This window comes from Anabrus simplex, chromosome 1, assembly GCF_040414725.1.
Source record: "Anabrus simplex isolate iqAnaSimp1 chromosome 1, ASM4041472v1, whole genome shotgun sequence".
NCBI classification, from domain to species: Eukaryota; Metazoa; Arthropoda; class Insecta; order Orthoptera; family Tettigoniidae; genus Anabrus; species Anabrus simplex.
In genome coordinates this window covers 417,301,493-417,321,331 of record NC_090265.1, presented here as the reverse complement: position 1 = coordinate 417,321,331, position 19,839 = coordinate 417,301,493, and the positions used below count along the sequence as shown (strand labels likewise).

The 19,839-nt window shown below is 38.3% G+C and overlaps 1 protein-coding gene across 2 annotated transcripts in view; it reads right to left on the bottom strand.

The window, feature by feature from the left end:
* IKKbeta (I-kappaB kinase beta) overlaps window positions 1-19,839 on the bottom strand; it is a 198,696-nt gene that overhangs the window by 103,952 nt on the left and 74,905 nt on the right. For both annotated transcript variants that reach the window (XR_010858472.2, XM_067135101.2), the window contains exons 8-9: window positions 10,193-10,390; window positions 7,851-8,065 (exon numbers count right to left, since the gene is read on the bottom strand). Coding sequence is in view for 1 of the 2 variants with exons in the window: in XM_067135101.2 (XP_066991202.2) it covers window positions 7,851-8,065; window positions 10,193-10,390 (413 nt within the window). In the remaining variant the exon portion in view is untranslated. The remainder of the gene's footprint in view (window positions 1-7,850; window positions 8,066-10,192; window positions 10,391-19,839) is intronic.

The following is a 19,839-nucleotide window of genomic DNA, read 5'->3' as shown; positions in this document are numbered from 1 at the left end:
AGGTTCAGACTCCATTTTTGTTCCGTCCGTAACTTTATGTAACAGTGAAATGGCACAATATATTTTAGTTAATGTAAGAACCTGTAATTAATAGTATATAATTTATTATTACCTCTATATATATGATTTGTAATCCACAACAATATTGGGACAAATATTCATTTATAGGTAAGGGAGTTAGGGATTGGAATAACTTACCAAGGGAGATGTTCAATAAATTTCCAATTTCTTTGCAATCATTTAAGAAAAGGCTAGGAAGACAACAAATAGGGAATCTGCCACCTGGGTGACTACCCTAAATGCAGATCAGTAGTGATTTATTGATTGATCGATCGAAACACACTATAACATCCAGAATGGCACTAAGTAGACGAGAACTATGGAGAATATTCTTTACATTATATCTGGGCTATAAGCGCTCTAGAGTTTATGAGAAGGTCTGTTATGGCATATCTTTCTAGAAGCCTGGCCAGGCGCATATATAAGGATGTGGTCTTGATGGTAGAGACGAGTTACTGTTTAGTTGGAGTTATGGTTTAACAGGAATTGTACTTGAAACCTCGTGTTGTGTTTGGGTAGATAAGCTTGTGAGCAGTCAGCAGTCAATTGTTTTAAGGTTGCAATCTCCACGTGGCATGTGCTTAGTGATAGGCAGTTGTTAAAATGGTGGTTTGTTGATATGGTGTTTTGTTGTGAAGGCAGCTAATTAGGTTATATGCGTGTTTAATGTGTAATGTGTGTACCAACTGACAGCATTTTGTGTGCGTCTTTGTGGCTACATCAAGATCTGATATCATCTCGCTCTGAGGTGACGAAACACAAGAACATGACAGAATTAGAAGTTACAACAGGAACACGGAACTTATTATCAGACTTGAAAGCACATGATTTCCTTTTAAGATCAAGGGCAAGACCCAAATGAGACATGAAATCTGCCCCTTATATCATAGGGCATGAAAAATGTTTATCAACAAACAACTTAAATTTCCATGTCAAATGGGCAATACGATATTTCCAAAGATGAATCCACCGAGCTCGATAGCTGCAGACGCTTAAGTGCGGCCAGTATCCAGTATTTGGGAGATAGTAGGTTCGAACCCCACTATCGGCAGCCCTGAAAATGGTTTTCCGTGGTTTCCCATTTTCACACCAGGCAAATGCTGGGGCTGTACCTTAATTAAGGCCACGGCCGATTCCTTCCCACTCCTAGCCCTATCCTGTTCCATCGTCGCCATAAGACCTATCTGAGTCGGTGCGACGTAAAGCAACTAGCAAAAAAAAAAAAAAAAAAAAAAAAAAAAAAGATGAATCCTAAAATTTCTAAAGGGGAAGAGTTGGCCAAAATGAATTTTATCCTAGAGGAAATATATTCAGCGAATTTACAAGAGGTCTTTAACTTTGAATACCACTCTTCTGATATAATGGATACTATACTTCTGGAATCTAAGACGGCAGTGACATGTTCATTGTTTATTTCAATTTTGAGAAATGGCAAAAATCCTGGAGCATCAGAAGCAATTTCCAAACATTCTCTAGGACATTCAATGATAACCTTAGATGGTATTTCTTCTTCAACACAAGAAATCGGATAACCTGATATAACCTTGGCTAGAGTCTTGAGAGGGCCGGCCCCGTGGTGTAGGGGTAGTGTGCGTGTCTCTTACCCGGAGGCCCCGGGTTCGATTCCTGGCCAGGTCAGGGATTTCTACCTGGACCTGAGGGCTGGTTCAAGGTCCACTCAGCCTACGTGATTAGAATTGAGGAGCTATCTGACAGTGAGATAGCAGCCCCGGTCTAGAAAGCCAAGAATAACGGCAGAGAGGATTTGTTGTGCTGACCACACGACACCTCGTAATCTGCAGGCCTTCGGGCTGAGCAGCGGTCGCTTGGTAGGCCAATGCCCTTCAAGGGCTGTAGTGCCATGGGGTTTGGTTTGGTTTTAGAGTCTTGAGACAATGACCGGGAAGAAGACTCAGCCAGGCAGTCATGATCAAATTTTATTACTGTTCTTGCTGTAAGTTGAGCAAGAAAGCGCAGTGTTCGGAGAGGTACAGTTCTTTATCAAATGCAAAATGACCCACATTTAAAACAATCTGAAGAGAAGAAAATCAATTTTTAGAACCTTTGTAATTTAATACAGGGCACCTATTCTCTAAGTGGTCCGCAGACCCGCAAACATAACATTTACGGGGAGAGAAAGTTCTATGCGGGGGTGACCGAGCAACACAGAAGAAGGTGGTGGATCATGCACAATTCTTAGGGTGTTGGCATATTTCACTCCCTCCACAGAAACAGGCATAGCCTCAAGTTCCCTAAATATTTGAGGACAGGAAGCAAAGCTCAAATAAGAGTGATAAGATGGAGAAATGCCTTCTATTATGGTCTGCACTATCTGATCTTTGGAACAGTGCAAAAGCTATTTCTGAACTAAGGAAGACAAGGCTCTAGACGGAATGAAGTTCACCAAAAGGTGTGCATGGAATGTCTCAATGGAGCTCATTTCAGATACTGGTTTAACAATTCCATTTGACAAAACACCAACAGTGGAAGGGTATATGATTTGCAAAATTTGAGAATGTGAGAGAGCAAACACCAAAGCATGATCCTGGAATGCTACAAAGAATCTTAAGAATGAAATGACGTTATTCGTGGAGTTGACCGAAAATCTGAAAATCCCTGGCTGAAGGATGTGACAAACTAAAAAGCCTGGGGATAATACAGGTGCGGCCACCGGAGGGTTAGGTGGTTCAAAAGCGGCATTGATAATGAAAAACGGGGGAAATTGTTGTTGATTACCCACGGTATTAGCTATTTGTTCAGATGAGGCAGACACACGCTGTGGTTCAATAGATTCCCCACTATCCGAAGACTTATTATGGTCCTTGTCCACCCTCACAGTTAATGGGGCAACGTAATCACTCTTCCCACTAACAAACCCAGAAAATAAATGATTCACCTTATGAGATAAATCAGAGATATGTTGACATAATGAGTTAGCCATACTAGAATGTTCTTCACACAGCTTAAGAGACAACAGATCCCCTACTCTGTTATAAAAATGAAAAAGCCTGGCCTGAACATGTTTAAGTTGGTTACCAGAAGGTTCACTTCCTTCAAAAAACTAACAGAAGCAAGATCAGCAATACCGGTGGTGATCGTGGACAGTGACTCATCAACTTCCTTCTCTCCATAAACAGGAATAGAAATAAGTATTGCTAACAAATCCTTTAATCGTGATCCATCTTTGTAACCGTGCCACCAAACTGAACTTTTTACAATTGCCAGCTCATAAATGAGCTGCTCCTTACATAAATACCAAGGAACAAGAACATCTCTGAGGCCAGACATAGTAACTTTGACAAAATAGAAAATTTAGAAAACTAAAAAATTTCTAGTATTCAAATAGAAAATTTAGTAAAAAAATAGTAAAAAGGGGCCTTGTCCAGACCCATTCAATCACGATCTGTTACAGGGATTTATTGTGGAACGCAGAGAGAAGGAAGCACGTGGGGTGAATGGCTGGACAGGGGATCACTTAGAGCAAAAATTTACTTCAAAAATTGGAAATTTTATTTCTTTCCTCTCTTAAAACCCAAAGAGTAATTAATGATTTAACAAAAAGTAGTTGAAAAATTACTTGAGAATATTCACATTTAGCAACAAGCTCGTCAGCTCCAACAATACATTGTACTTAGAAGTCTAATCAGGGACAAAATTACTCGGGAGAAACTCCCAGTCGTTAACGTGCATATAAAAGAGCATAATAAAATTGCTCCTGACCGGTACAACATTATGAAAGAGTATAATTGCTCCGAACAGCTACACATTATAGTGTCTGAGCCTCAATAAAGCGATAAGTCGCTAGTTACATTCTGAATTACACAACTGAATACCTGCCAGCAGAAACGTTGTAACCCTCAAAATGCAAATTTTTCAGGAGAAAAGATAAACAAATAAACAATCAAATTGTTTCTGAATGCTTATTCTGCCAATGACAATTAGTGTAAATGAGTTCACTCGTTATTAATGCATAAAATTTTTGACAATGTGCGACTTTAAGATCAAGATGTAAGAGATGATCACTGGACGTCCTTGCAAAAAGGTTGTAACTCCAACGGAAGTAGCGCATTTTTGTGGGTTACAATGTTTATACTAATGAAAATATTTATAGCTTTTAATATTATTTATTGTTTTCATTCTGTATAAAAAGAATAAAACAGAAACCATACTTCTAATTTGCATTACTCATTGTTATAGCTTCCCATTGTTTAATAGAATTCACTGAACACCAGTAATATTGTTGCAAGAATGTTTTACAATGATGAATAATCATTATATTGTCACCTCACTGTGTCTTTAAGTTCCCATAAAATCCTCGATATTTTTCAGAAAAGTATCGACACATGTCTAGCATATTTTCTTTTCCGCAGATACAGGCAATGGGTGTTCATACAGTCTGGGTAGGCTATCCAAGCTTATTATGACAGGCGAAACTGAGATGCTGGTTTTGCCTGTAGAAAGCAACTTCAGGAGGCAAGAGGTAATTTCTGCTGATCCACGTAGTGCCGAGGTTGTAAGTAGTCATGCCTCTTGCGACAGTGAAGTACCGTTGGAGAGTCTGAGGTTATCTTCATCCAAACGTAGTCCATTATTTTGCATTTTGGATCTTTGCGGATTTGTTTTTCAATAGCGCTCAGATCAATGAAATCATCTTGCTGCATGTAGGAAACCAAAAATGAGTTGCTTGGTGTTGCAATTGCTAATACCCAGACCCATTCACACGGTTCGTACACAAGCTGGTGGTTCTCGTTTCTCTCAATAAATGCAAAATCTCAATCACAAGGCAAAAAGCTGTGGCCCGTGATTAGAAACTTTTGATCCACAGATGTGACATACCTCAAGTTCAGCAGATATTGATAGAAACAATAGTTTTCCAGTTATTATTCTGTCCTGTACATCAATCTGACCACACCATTAAAGTTCTTTCTTCACTCGATTTTAGTACTGAAAATTCAGAGGTTATATACTTCAGGAGACAAGAGGTAATTTCTGCTGGTCCACGCCTGGCTACATTTTCAGGCCATACACACGTCCACACCTTATTGTCACCAACATTATGTATTGCTTGATTGTAAGTTGACAGCTGAAATGGCGTATGGCTTTTAGTGCCGGGAGTGTCCGAGGACAAGTTCGGCTCCCCAGATGCAGGTTTTTTATTTGACACCTGTAGGCGACCTGCACATCGTGATGAGGATGAAATGATGATGAAAACGACACATACACCCAGTCTCCGTGGCAGCAAAATTAACCAATTATGGTTAAAATTCCTGACCCTGGCAGGAATCGAACCCGGGACCCCTGTGACCACAGGCCAGCACGCTAACCATTTAGCCATGGAGCCGGACGGTGGACGTTGATAGAATACTGCAGAAAGGTTAACGGTAGGACAGTACAGTACCTGGTGGAGGTCTGTGGATATGACAACGTAGGTTTCATTTGTTGTAGCCTTCTCAGTATCCTTCTGGAGCATTGAATAAGCTGCTTCCACTCATAAATAGTGTAGTTTGCTCTCTTCTTCTATTTTCTTTCTTTTGGTTTCATTTTCACTGTTAACAGTCTGAGGGAACAGTATCACAATAACCACATGAGTCCGAACGTGTACTCCAAAACGTAAATTATATTCTCCCGTGAAAATATCTCTGTACGCTCTTTCACTGCATTGTACTGTAAGATTCTCTTCTTTATAGAATTGGTGAAGCTTAGTAACATTCAAACTGGAACTCAGGCAGAGGTTTTCATTCTTATGTCCCGAGTAGTGGCCTTTTTGTCTTGGTAGCTTCTCAATGCGATTTCTTATCACATCTTTCACATTATCCTGAAGATGTTTAGACGATTCTTATTTATTTTCTTCATTTCCATGGAGTGTCAGATGTGTTATTATGCCATTTGATCTGAATTTGGAACATTATATTACTAGGTTCAAAAAGTTCCCGGAATGGTAGTGCAATATGTATGTATTTATACATATCAAAGAATATTATTGTCAAGAATCATGACTTTGTTTCTGTTAAGTTCCTGCAATCATACCAATTTTTGTTGTCACATTATAGCTATGTGTTCTTCTTTGTGCATGTTTGTTCATCGCATTTGATAGTGATGGCTGCAGAACAACGCTCAAATACTGTATCAAGTTTTATGTTTTCTTACATAGATCTCCTGTACAGACATCAAGATTTCTTGAAGAAGCTTATGACAAAGAAGCATTGAAAAAAGACTCAGGTTTACTTGTGGCATAAGTGTTTTTACTGATGGGCACGTTAGCGTTAAAGATTACCCATGCAGTGGCTGTCCGTCAAATGCAACATATAAAGAAAACATTCAGTGTGTGTGTAATGCTGTGAGAAATGACAGATGGAAAAGTGTAGGACAGATAGCAGCAGAGATCGGAATTTCAGTAGGAAGTGTTCACAAAATTCTTCACAAACACCAACACCCATCACGTTTCTCGGAAGTTGGTTCCAAAAATGTTGTAGCCTGAACACAAAGAAACATGAATGACTCTTGCTGGGGATCTAATCACTATGTCTGGTGAAGATGATGTCTTGAACAAAATTATTGCTGGTGATGAAACTTGGTGTTATTTGTTTGACTCTGTGCCTAAACGACAGTCACGTGAGTTGAAATCGAAATTATCTCCTCGGAAACAAAGCTTTCCTAGGGATACTTGCAAAGGCAAAGTTATCCTGGAGGTTTTCTTTGACTCTCAGTGTCTCGTCCACTAGGAGTTTATTCCAAGTGGTCTTACTGTAACGGAAGATCTGTATGTAGATGTTCTTCATCGCCTCAGGGACACAGTGAGAAGGAAACGTCCTGAAAAATGGGAGCAAAACAACTGGTTCCTTTTGCGTGACAATGAACTTGCACATCAAGCAGTTATTGTAAAAGATTTCCTTGCCAGACACAGCATAACTGCTTTAGAGCACCCACCATACTCCCTGATCTCTCACCACCTGATTACTCTCTGTTTCCACACCAGAAAAAACATCTGAAGGGACAGTGATTCATGGATGCTGATGAGGTTACTGTCAACGCGACAAGAGCACTAAAACTGATAGTGTTTGTACGTATATTGCTCTGTGTTATCAATAAATTCCGGAACCTTTTTGAACCGAGTATGTAAGTGGACTTCAGAAGGTAATCAGCCTTACTTGGCTCACCAACATTTAAATCTAACAGTTTAGGGACAATTGGTGGACTGAATAATCATAATTGCCTGAACACAAAGAGGACCACATAGCAGAATTGTATTGTCTCCAGATTCTTAGGACCACTTGACAGGCTCCTGAGCCAATTCTCCTGGTTCACAAACTAACTACTTCAGGAATCCAGACCACATTCTAGTATCATCAAACAATGAATGTAGCACATTTATGGGAGTGAAAACTGCCACCAGGTTCCTAGCCATGTATGCTAATCATTAAACAACATTAACTAATGGATCTAGAGGAATAATCTCTGAATGGAACATAACTAGTATTTGAAGAAAATTTTGTGATGTCAAAATATGCATGCTAATGATTACACCAGCAAAGCAAACACAAGGTCATCAATCACAAACAACTCAAGACATTACTTTTGGAAGCAAGACTACCTGAGAAATTGTAAGTTTACTGAATAGTCACTTACATGCAGAAGTAAGAACACACAGCTAAATATAAGAAGAAATGGGCTTCAGTGTTACAGGTTCTGAAGATCCACTCAATTCTATTACAATAGATTCTATCCAGCACAAAATCCTTTTATAATTCTATTCCCTCATAAACAGTAATGAAAGGCAGAAGTCAACTCACATTTTAACTCTATAAGCCAGTAAGAATGTGTGATACAACTCGCTCTCCTGCTGTAGGAAGAAAACAGCATGTGACCAAGCTCTCTTTATATGAACATATTCCAATGGGTTTCTTGGCTCCTCCATCATTTTGCCAACAGTAAGTGGAATGCGAGGTGTTACTTGAGGGATGCTCAGCTCATGACATTTGAACACAAATATCATGGGGATGTTGTCCTGAAATAGTAAGCAATTGCAACAAAAAGGGTTTTTTTAAAAGAAGGAAACCATTATTTTTTCAGTCTGTTAGAGCATGAAATATAACATTTATGCCTGTAAAAGGACACATTAATTATAGAATTGCATGTCCTGTTCTACAAGAATATTCTCAGAATCTATCAAATCACATGCATATATATATATAAATTATTGTCAACGCAAGACACACCCCACCCCCTCCACAAGCTGCTTCCCCCTCCCCACTACCCCTCCGTCTTAATGCTACAACAGCCACACGACGTACACGGAACAGAGTGCAGCACGCTCCCGACCATGCTTATTGACATATCAAGTTTGCACGTAAGTAACACACACATGACAGTTCACAACACATTCAATAGGCACTCTCTATTAGTTAATCTAATTTCTTTTTCTTCTTTCATAGATCATTTCATTTTACCCGACTGGAATACAAGTATGACACTCACACTTACTTTTATTGATATCAATACTTCATATACAGCAACTTATATCTCAACAAGAAGTCTTAGAGTAAAAACAAGCATGTTTATCAGCAGAATAATGGACTGAGGATGAGCATAAGTACCTATAAAGCAAGAACAGAACCCCATTTACTACTGAACATAACGTTCTTCCACATATTTGCGGCCCAACAATACACATTTGAATTTACCTGTCCAACCATTGGATGTAATGTTGGCATTACAGCACAAAATATTTAAACTTGACACAAGGATGTCAGAAACTCTTTAGACTTCAAGAACTGTACCCTGATTTTAACTTTGTAGCATAATATTTTAATGGAACATGTGGCATTCACGTGACACAAGGATGTCAAAGCCTTTTTAAACTTCAAGAACTGGACCCTGTTTTACATTTTAACATTATAGCATTATATTTTATTGGAATATGTGGCATTCATGTTTAGTCTAAGTAATGTTTTACAATGTACAATCGTTATTGAATAAGCAGGTTCATCAGCAGCTGACGATGACCTAATTAACAGGTCGAAACCAGTAGTGTGTTTTAATGTGACTGAAATATTTTAGACACTTTATATAATAAAGTACTGATTAGGTGGAAAACTCTCATTCTTTATACTTGTGTGAATAATGGTAAACTCATATTTTCATAACTAAATTTCATCATGAAACATGCAGGAAACAGGGCATTTCACGACACAATATTTACATGCATGGAAACATGGGGTAGAACTGACCACAAGTACAAAATTAGAAGGAATTTTAGCAGAAGCGATTGGGGTAAATTTTCTTTCATTGGGAAGGGCGTGAAGGAGTGGAACAGTTTACCAGGGGCAGTGTTTGATCCTTTTCCAAAATCTGTACAGATATTCAAGAAGAGAATAAACAACAACAGAGATAATAAATTAAATGTTAGCCCAAGTAGGGGACTGCCTGTAGGGGTGAAGTACAGTGGGGACTTTGAGGGCCCTGGGACCGCTACGGTAGCTGTGAAGGCCCTTCAGGAACTCTGAAAAGTGGTGGCAGAAGGGGCTCTGGTTAGGACGCAGCAGGTCGTTATGCTACTTAGGTTCCAAAATGGGTAAAATATAAATATGTGAATAAATTCAGTGTTAATTTTAATCTTATACCAGTTGTATAGTATTATTAGAAGTAATTTCACATACCGTACTGTATATGAGTTGATTATGTTTGTAAGATATTATAAGTAGAATTTTGTAAACAATATAAATTTATTAAGGATGATGTGTGTGTTTAATAGAAAAAAAAATTAGCGTAAATTGTATAATATTGTATTCTAGGAAAATTTTCTTCGTCTCCTGTTAATTTAAAATTTAGTGCTTGACAATAATGTATTTTAGTGTACCATTTGCCACCGAGGTAGACACCTCATTTGCAAATAAAGAGATTTTGATTTGATTTTTTTTGAAATAAAATAGGTCTTTGGCATGATTATGTATCCTGTATGTACTCTAAAAGACAGTGACAATGAGGCAACTGATAACAGATGATGGTGGATCTGTTAAGAATTCAACTAGATTTTGAGACAAGAAGTCAACATTAATCAAAATGAATGATCTATTTTAACATTTAGGTTAGTGAATATAATTTTGATAAAGTATAATTATTTGCAGGAAAATACCTGAGTTAAGGGAGTCCAGCAATGGAAAGCCTCTTTAGCTGTATCCACCGTAATACCACTGGGCAGGAGCAGTTCCTGTTCCTTGACAGGAAGCCCAGTGTCTCTCTTTATCCAGTCCTGAAGAGTGCTTACAGCTGTAGATTCATCTACTTCATAGCTTAGATGTTCATAAGTAGGCACCGAGAATATATGCAAGATCTGGAATACAAATGATACAAAATCCAAAATAGAAAAGTACATTAAGTTTGTCAGAGAAAGCTTTACAATGAATAAAAACATTTACTTAAAATCTTAACTGCATATCAATATATAGCCTAATAATTAACATGGGATTCAGAATTATTCAAACAAAATTATCTATGAAAAATATTATGAAATTCTGGAAAGTGGAGAAAACACCACAGAAATTCACATTCATTTTCATAGAATATAAGGGAAAGGAAATACAAGGATGAATATAAAAATATAAAAGGACAAGAACCAAATCCACTTTTTTTTGCATACAGTTGTTTTGATACATAGTCTGTCTTCATCAAACCCAATTCTTCCAGACTGATTTCTTTTCTGCCCTTGACAAGCACGTTTCTGCTTCCCAGTTTCACTAAGAGGTTAATGAGGGAGGGCTACACATGAGAATTCCATCTTGATATGTGGAATGAGGAGAAGGAAAGGAAAGGAAAGGAAGATACTCTTTTTCTTTTCTTCTTCTACCTCTTTTCCTACATATGTACGGTCACGGGTACAAACTGTGTCGCACATGTGGATCTGGCCATGTTTTACGGCTGGATGCCCTTCCTGACCCCAACCCTATATGGAGGTATGAAAGCAAAGGAAGATACTGTATAATAGAAAAGAAAAAAGACTTACTGACCTGCATTATTTTTCCATCTTTTAATTGTTAGGTAAAAGTAAACATTCGTAAAATATTCCCACTATGATTATGTAAAAGATTTCTACCATAATTTTTTTTTTTTTTTTTTTTTTTTTGCAATCATGAAAACATCTACTATTCCAATGGCTGGTCATGAGTTTGTAAGAGATGACAAAAGTGGAAGTGTGAACACTGCAGTAATGGGAATGCTCTGTGAGCAACACATCGCTAGTATGCTTGCTACGGATCAGTGCACAATTTCAAGGCATTGGGTTTGCAACAACAGGTTGCCAAGGATTCCTAGTATGTTACTCCATTGTCATTGCTTAGTTTCTTGATTCACGTTGGTGAAAACACATTCTATTATAATTTTGTACATATTTTAGATACCTTGTAGTTGAAACAGGATGGAATGTCAAGTGGACAACAATGAACATTTCCATCACATTGCCCACCGGGTGGCCATTGTTCATTAAGACATAAAATCTGTGTCCAAGACCGTGGTTAATCAGTTTGAGGTCCATTGGTGAAAAAAAAAGACCATCAGAATGTTGGCCAGCAGGGTAAGAGAAATGGCAGTATACAACTTCTAATCACTAGACTGCAAGCCAAAACACTGGATTCAATTCCAAACCTCTTATTTAATAGTGAAAGTCATTTATATCTAGTTTCAAATTAGTTAATCAAAACTAACTGTGAGAATTTTCAGTCTGTCAAAATAAAGAGAAGATAAATAACATAAGAAAATACCTGAAAAATGAAAACATTTAATAAGAGATTATAGCAGCGAAAGATATAATTGAATTAAAGACAGAATGCAATGTTTCGTTCCTGGAAGAACATCAGATTATTTGAAGTCACGCTCTTATTACTTTTTAAAATTATTTTTTATGAACTGATGAATATTCTGAACTAGTTTCAAAACATTTATGTTAAAATTCTGTGTACACCATCCTAATAATTACCGAAATGTTTGGACTAATCTTAATGATAATGTTGTACTTCTCCTGGGCTCACTCTTTCCTCACTAGTTCATCTAGGACTGCATTGTGTTGTCCCTAGCGTCACACCCACTGATTTGTTTACTGGTAACTATCCGTTATGTCAGACTTCAGTAACATCATCACCTTCGCAGAACTATACTTGTAGTTTATCATTATTGTATTATTATTATTATTATATTGTTACAAATAAAATTCCACCTGTTTCATTACTCTAATTTATTTCAGGATCCCCCCCCCCACACACACACACAAATTCTAATCAACTATGAATGGCCACACTTACTAATTACTGTCTACAAATCTCTCTTCTGTACACACACACCAGAGTCCTGGCCAGTTGAAATTACCTGCGGATGGCTATAATCCTTACTTTCACTTCCTCCAAGTCCACTCACCTCACACAGTAGCTATATGTAGACTGCTGGATCTGAACACAGGGCTATGGGCCACTCAACACACCATGAATGTTCTATGGTTTGAATCAAGAGACAGTCCAGTAATTCACATATTCACAAGCAGTGAACAACCAAATAGCAACAGCTCAAGAGTATTCGACAGCACAATGATACTCGTAAGTTATGAATTTCATTATGGTCCATATCGACAACTGATCACTATCAAGCTTTAGTTGACGCTAATACTCACTTGCAAAAATCAATAATCCTGCATTATGTAATTTTTTGCAACACTATTTGGGGAAGAATATTCCAGATGAATCTACTGTTCAAAAGGGTTACTTGGAAGGCATACACAAAAATATGATAGAAGGATTTGGCACCTGTGTAGGGTATAAACATATCTTCATTGCTACAGATGAGATTAGTGATCCAGAAGGACGTTCTATTGCAAATGTTACACGTACATTGGAAATGGTTACCCCTCCTAAAATACCGTTCTCCTTACAAAAGCCTAATCGTACAAAATGTGTCATAATACACCCCATGGTGTGGGGCGACATTGTGGCACTGTGGTTCTGCCTAATCTGTACTTATCACTGTTTATCATAAAGATATCAAAAAGAGTGCAAGAACTGAATACTTTAATGAAAATACACTAATATTACATATGTTTAAATACTCTACAACATTTTTCACAAGTTTCTCAAACATTTAAGTCTGCTAAGCTAACTCAGGGACATCGAATATTTCCCTACAGCTCCTTTAAATGAGTTTATCTTAGCGATTGTGTCTTCATTACAATACCAAATCTCATCCTCCTTTTGGGGCCATATCCACTTGGCTACAACAAATTACATTGCACTTGTTAGCACACCATTATTTGCCCTTTCCGTAACAACTTCTGTTCAAAGCACAATAACATAGTCACCAACACTTATCTCTTCTCTATTGCCTGTACCAGTAAATGCTGGAGTTTGAAAATTGTCCTCTGGTTCTGGTGATAAATGCTCACCCTCCAAACTATTGCCAGTATCAGCATACACAATTTCCTCAGAATCATCATCACAGCTGTCATTCCAGTTGCAACTCCTCCTGTTTTTTGAACCTGAAGTAGAAAGTCGTGAATTTTTTTGTTTTTTGCTAGTGATTTAACGTCACACTAACACACTGAAGGTTTTCAGTGATGCAAGGACGGGAAATGGCTAGGATTGGGAAAGAAGTGGCCGTAGCCTTAATATAGAGCCCAAATATTTGCCTGGTGTGGAAATGGGAAACCACGGAAAACTATTTTCAGGGTTGCTGACAGTTATGCGACTCTTACTACAAGGCCAACTCACTTGCTTGTGGAATGTCTCTGTTCACATTCACACCCAAATTGATTTCTGAACTGGAAGTACCAGTACTGAAATTGTTGGCAGTAATTCCCTTTCCAGGTGGAATGTTCAGACATTTTATTTCTTAATATTTTGGACAGTGTTATTTCTTTCCTTTTTTTTCCTTCCTGAAGGTGATTAATGTAGCTATTGCTGACAGCCTCCTGAATTTTGACTCTCAATAAGCATAATGTGGCTGGATGGTGATTTAGCACTTCATCGCGGTTCAAGGGGTGAATCCCAGTTTTCTTAGATTATCGGCACCTCTTTCTGCCAGGTTCTCCATCAAGATTGCTGACACAAAGTCACCCCATTGTTTAACAATGCCTTTTAACTGATGGAATCAACAACAAACCATTTAATAAACGAAAAGCTTGAATGATGATTTTAAAGGTAGGAAAGATCTAAAGATAAAGTTTGAATTCAAAAGGACAAACTGGGGCAAATAATAATTTATAGGAAGAGGAATTATGGATTGGAATAATTTAATCAAGAGAAATGACCTTATCCTTCAAAGATTGAGAGCTTAGAAACTTGTTAAATACTAATGCCAAGGGAGACCCATAAGTCTCCAAAACAGTCATCCTGGAAACTGGGTATCTGACAGGAAATTCTTCCATGGTATTAAATGAAAACAGTTTAGGAACAGCAATGTCTGCCTTGCAGTTAATGACTCTCAGTAATCTCTTTGAAAAAGTAGGTATCTTTTTCAAAATTCAGAATTTTAATTTTTTAAAAATATTCTTCAATACTGATGTCCATTATATATTGGTGACAGCAGTTTTTCAGTCATAGAAACTACTACTTATTATTATTATTATTATTATTATTATTATTATTATTATTATATTATTATTATTATAAGAGGAATTATGGATTGGAATAATTTATAATAATAATATTATAATTATAATATAATAATAATAATAATAATAATAATAATAATAATAATAATAATGTTATTTGTTTTTACGTCCCACTAACTACTTTTACGGTTTTCAGAGACACCGAGTTGCTGGAATTTAGCCCTGCAGGAGTTCTTTTACGTGCCAGAAAATCTACCCACTCAAGCTGATATATTTGAGCACCTTAAGAACCACCAGACTGAGCCAGGTTTGAACCTGCCACGATGAGGTCAGAAGGCCAGCATCTCAACCATCTGAATCAACTTTTAACAAAAATATACAATGGCTCCGTGGCTGAATGGTCGGCATAGTGGCCTTCAGTTCACAGGGCCCTAGGTTCAAGTGAGGAAAGCAACATGAAATTACCTTGCCCTTCATTTCCTGCAGTAAGCCTAGGCCATCTATGACAGCTGATGGTGAAGCTTTTAACACTTTTTGCCTGGACTATCTAAAATTGTATCACTCCTCTGTGCTGGCAAGTCATATACTCTCAGGGAAATAATCACAGTTATGTCAGTTTTCGTTATACAATTATAAACTTTCACAATCCCTGAAAAACCATTCTACCACATTAAACTGGTCAACAGTCATGCTAGAACTAGCTTATGCTTACCAAAACATTGTCCATAGGAACCATCACCAATTACTGAAGAAAGGACTGGGCAAGTTGGCTGTATGGTTCGGGCAGTGTATACGTTAGAGTGCATTCGGGAGATTGTGGGTTTGACCACCACTACTGGCAGCCTTGAAGATGGTTTCCTTTGTTTTTCCATTTTTTCACCAGACCTAAAGCCATGGTCGCTTACTTCCCATTCCTAGCCCTGTCCTATTCCATCATCGCCATAAAGACCTGTCTAAGTTGGTGAGACATAAAACCAATAGCAAAGAAAAACTAATCTATTGACAGAAAAAGAAATATAGGCCTACTCACAAGTTAACAGCCGAATCAGTAATGTAAGTAGCTTTCTAGCAGCTGAATCTGAAATTTCATGGTAGTACAAGTTCGCAACGCAGCCATTAGGTTTTTCCCCCGAGATCTTACTTACTTATATATCATTGAAAAATCAATGAACAACATACAATTCAATCAGATGTAACCTATTCAAAGACTGGCATATAAAGAGTGTATGATTCTTACCTGCTAAAGTAACAGGTGATCTGCAGTACATATCTGAATGGAGGTTGAAGGATCATTTCTTTTGTTAAATACTGTAGTTGCTCCCTTAGCAGCTTGTAGTTCTTGTTTGGTAAACGTACACTGGTGACATGCTTTTTTCTTTTGATATCATGTGCATACTCTGCACTAACAGAGCACTTAACAGCTCGGAGTTCATATTAGCACGGAATTCAGTCTTGTTCTTCCTCATCATGCGCATCTGAAAAATCGGGGCTACACACACTACAAAACACGTGTGAATGAGATTCTGAGTAACGCAGTAAACAGGTCCATTCTTTCGAGTATTCCTCCCTAAATTATTGAACTACTTTTGGTTTATTACTAGCGTCGCTAGTCATGGGAAATGTCATCACACATATTTTTCTGCACAAGAAATCACTTCATTATTTCAAACCTTTCGCATTTCGTAACACACCTCCTCTGCGAACCATGTGACCTTGCCGCGGTGGGGAGGCTTGCGTGTCCCCAAAGATGCAGATAGCCGAGCCGCAGGTGCAACCATATCGGATGGGTATCTGTTGAGAGACCAGACTAACGAATGGTTCATCGAAAGGGGGGTAGCAGCCTTTCGGTAGTTGCAAGGGCGGCAGCCTAGATGATTGACTGATACGGCCTTGTAATAATACTCAACATGGCTTAGCTGTGTTGATACTGCTACACGGCTGAAAGCAACGGGAAACTACAGCCGTAACTACCACCCGAGGACATGCAGCTCTCTCTGTATGAATGATGTACTGATGATGGCTTCCTCCCGGGTAAAATATTCCGGAGGTAAACTAGTCCCCCATTCGGATCTCCGGGTGGGGACTACACGAGAGGGGGTGATCATCCGGAAGATGGATACTGACATTCTGCGAGTCGGAGCGTGGAATGTCAGAAGTTTGAATCATTGTGGTAGGTTAGAGAATCTGAAAAGGGAGATGGATAGGCTAAAGTTAAATGTAGTTGATATAAGTGAAGTACGTTGGCAGGAAGAACAGGATTTTTGGTCAGGCGACTACAGAATTATCAACACGAAATCAAACAGGGGAAATGCAGCAGTTGGTTTAATAATGAATAAGAAAATAGGGCAGCGGGTAAGCTACTACGACCAGCATAGTGAAAGAATTATTGTCGTCAAGATAGACACCAAACCAATGCCCACTACAATAGTGCAGGTCTATATGCCTACTAGTTCAGCAGATGATGAAGAAATTGAAAGAATATATGAGGAGATAGAAGATTTAATACAATATGTAAAAGGTGATGAGAATCTAATTGTGATGGGAGACTGGAATGCAGTGGTAGGCCAAGGAAGAGATGGTCGTACAGTAGGAGAATTTGGATTGGGACAAAGGAACGAAAGAGGAAGTCGGCTGGTTGAATTCTGCACTGATCATAATTTAGTCCTTGCCAATACTTGGTTCAAACACCACAAACGACGGCTGTATACGTGGACGAGACCTGGAGACACTGGAAGGTATCAAATAGACTTCATTACGATTAGGCAGAGATTCAGAAACCAGGTGTTGGATTGCAAAACTTTCCCAGGAGCAGACGTGGACTCTGACCACAACTTGCTGGTCATGAAATGCCATCTGAAGTTGAAGAAATTAAAGAAAGGAAAGAATGCAAAAAGATGGGATCTAGACAAGTTGAAAGAAAAGAGTGTGAGGGATTGTTTCAAGGAACATGTTGCACAAGGACTAAATAAAAAGGCTGAAGGAAACACTATAGAGGAAGAGTGGAGAGTCATGTAAAATGAAGTCAGTAGGGCTGCTGAAGAAATGTTAGGAAGGAAGAAAAGATCAACTAAGAATCAGTGGATAACTCAGGAGATACTAGACCTGATTGATGAACGACGAAAATACAAGAACGCTAGAAATGAAGAGGGCAGAAAAGAATACAGGCGATTAAAGAATCAAGTGGATAGAAAGTGCAAGGTAGCTAAGGAAGAATGGCTGAAGGAGAAGTGTGAGGATGTCGAAGGCTGTATGGTCCTTGGAAAGGTAGATGCTGCATACAGGAAAATCAAGGAAACCTTTGGAGAAAGGAAATCTAGGTGCATGAATATTAAGAGCTCAGATGGAAAGCCACTTCTAGGGAAAGAAGACAAAGCAGAAAGATGGCAGGAGCATATCCAACAGTTGTATCAAGGTAAAGATGTAGATAATTTGTTTCTGGAACATTAAGAGGCTGTTGATGCTGATGAAATGAGGGACCCAATTTTGAGGTCAGAGTTTGACAGAGCTGTGAGTGACCTAAATAGGAACAAGGCACCTGGAATTGATGATATTCCCTCTGAATTACTGACTGCCTTAGGAGAAACCAGCATGGCAAAGTTATTTAATTTAGTGTGCAAGATGTACGAGACAGGAGAAGTCCCATCCGATTTTCGGCAGAATGTTGTTATACCTATTCCCAAGAAAGCCGGTGCTGACAGGTGTGAAAACTACCACACCATTAGTTTAGTATCTCATGCCTGCAAAACTTTAACACATTATTTACAGAAGAATGGAAAAACAAGTTGAAGCTGAGTTGGGAGAAGATCAATTTGGCTTCAGAAGAAATGTAGGAACACGTGAAGCAATCCTGACTTTACGTCTGATCTTAGAGGATCGAATCAAGAAGGACAACCCCACGTACATGGCATTCATAGATCTAGAAAAGGCATTCGATAATGTTGATTGGACCAAGCTATTTATGATTCTGAAGATGATAGGGATCAGATACCGAGAACGAAGAATTATCTACAATCTGTATAAAAATCAGTCTGCAGTGATAAGAATCGAGGGCTTTGAAAAAGAAGCAGCAATCCAGAAAGGAGTGAGGCAAGGCTGCAGTTTGTCCCCTCTCCTTTTCAATGTTTACATAGAACAGGCAATAAAGGAAATCAAAGAGATATTTGGAAAGGGAATCACAGTCCAAGGAGAGGAAATCAAAACCTTGAGATTTGCCGATGATATTGTTATTTTATCTGAGACTACAGAAGATCTCGAGAAGTTGCTGAATGGTATGGATGAAGTCTTGGGTAAGGAGTACAAGATGAAAATAAATATGTCCATAACAAAAGTAATGGAGTGCAGTCGAACGAAGGCAGGTGATGTAGGAAATATTAGATTAGGAAATGAAGTCTTAAAGGAAGTAGATGAATATTGTTACTTGGGTAGTAAAATAACTAACGATGGCAGAAGTAAGGAGGACATAAAATGCAGACTAGCACAAGGAAGGAAGAGCTTTCTTAAGAAAAGAAATTTGCTCACTTCAAACATTCATATCGGAATTAGAAAAAATGTTTTTGAAGACTTTCGTGTGGAGCGTGGCATTGTATGGAAGTGAAACATGGACGATAACTAGCTCAGAAAGAAAGAGAATAGAAGCTTTTGAAATGTGGTGTTACAGAAGAATGCTGAAGGTGAGATGGATAGATCGAATCACGAATGAAGAGATACTGAATCGAATTGGTGAGAGGAGATTGATTTGGCTAAATTTGATGAGAAGAAGAGATAGAATGATAGGACACATCTTAAGACACCCATGACTTGTTCAGTTTGTTTTTGAAGGAAGTGTAGGTGGTAAGAACGGTAGGGGTAGATCAAGGTATGAATATGACAAGCAGATTAGAGCAGATGTAGGATGCAATAGTTACGTAGAAATGAAAAGTTTAGCACAGGATAGGGTGGCACGGAGAGCTGCATCAAACCAGTCTATGGACTGATGACTCAAACAACAACAACAACACACGATTAGCATATATCCTAGAAGGGCAATATATGTAAATTTGGCAACCAAAATCGCAATAAATACTTCAATAGTCAAACACAGAGTATTCACAATGAAATGGAGTTTGTCACCACTTTGCCGACAAAACAAAGACAAAAGAACTTGCATACTTGCATGGAAGTCTGATTATGTGACGAACAAAGACAACAACTCCACA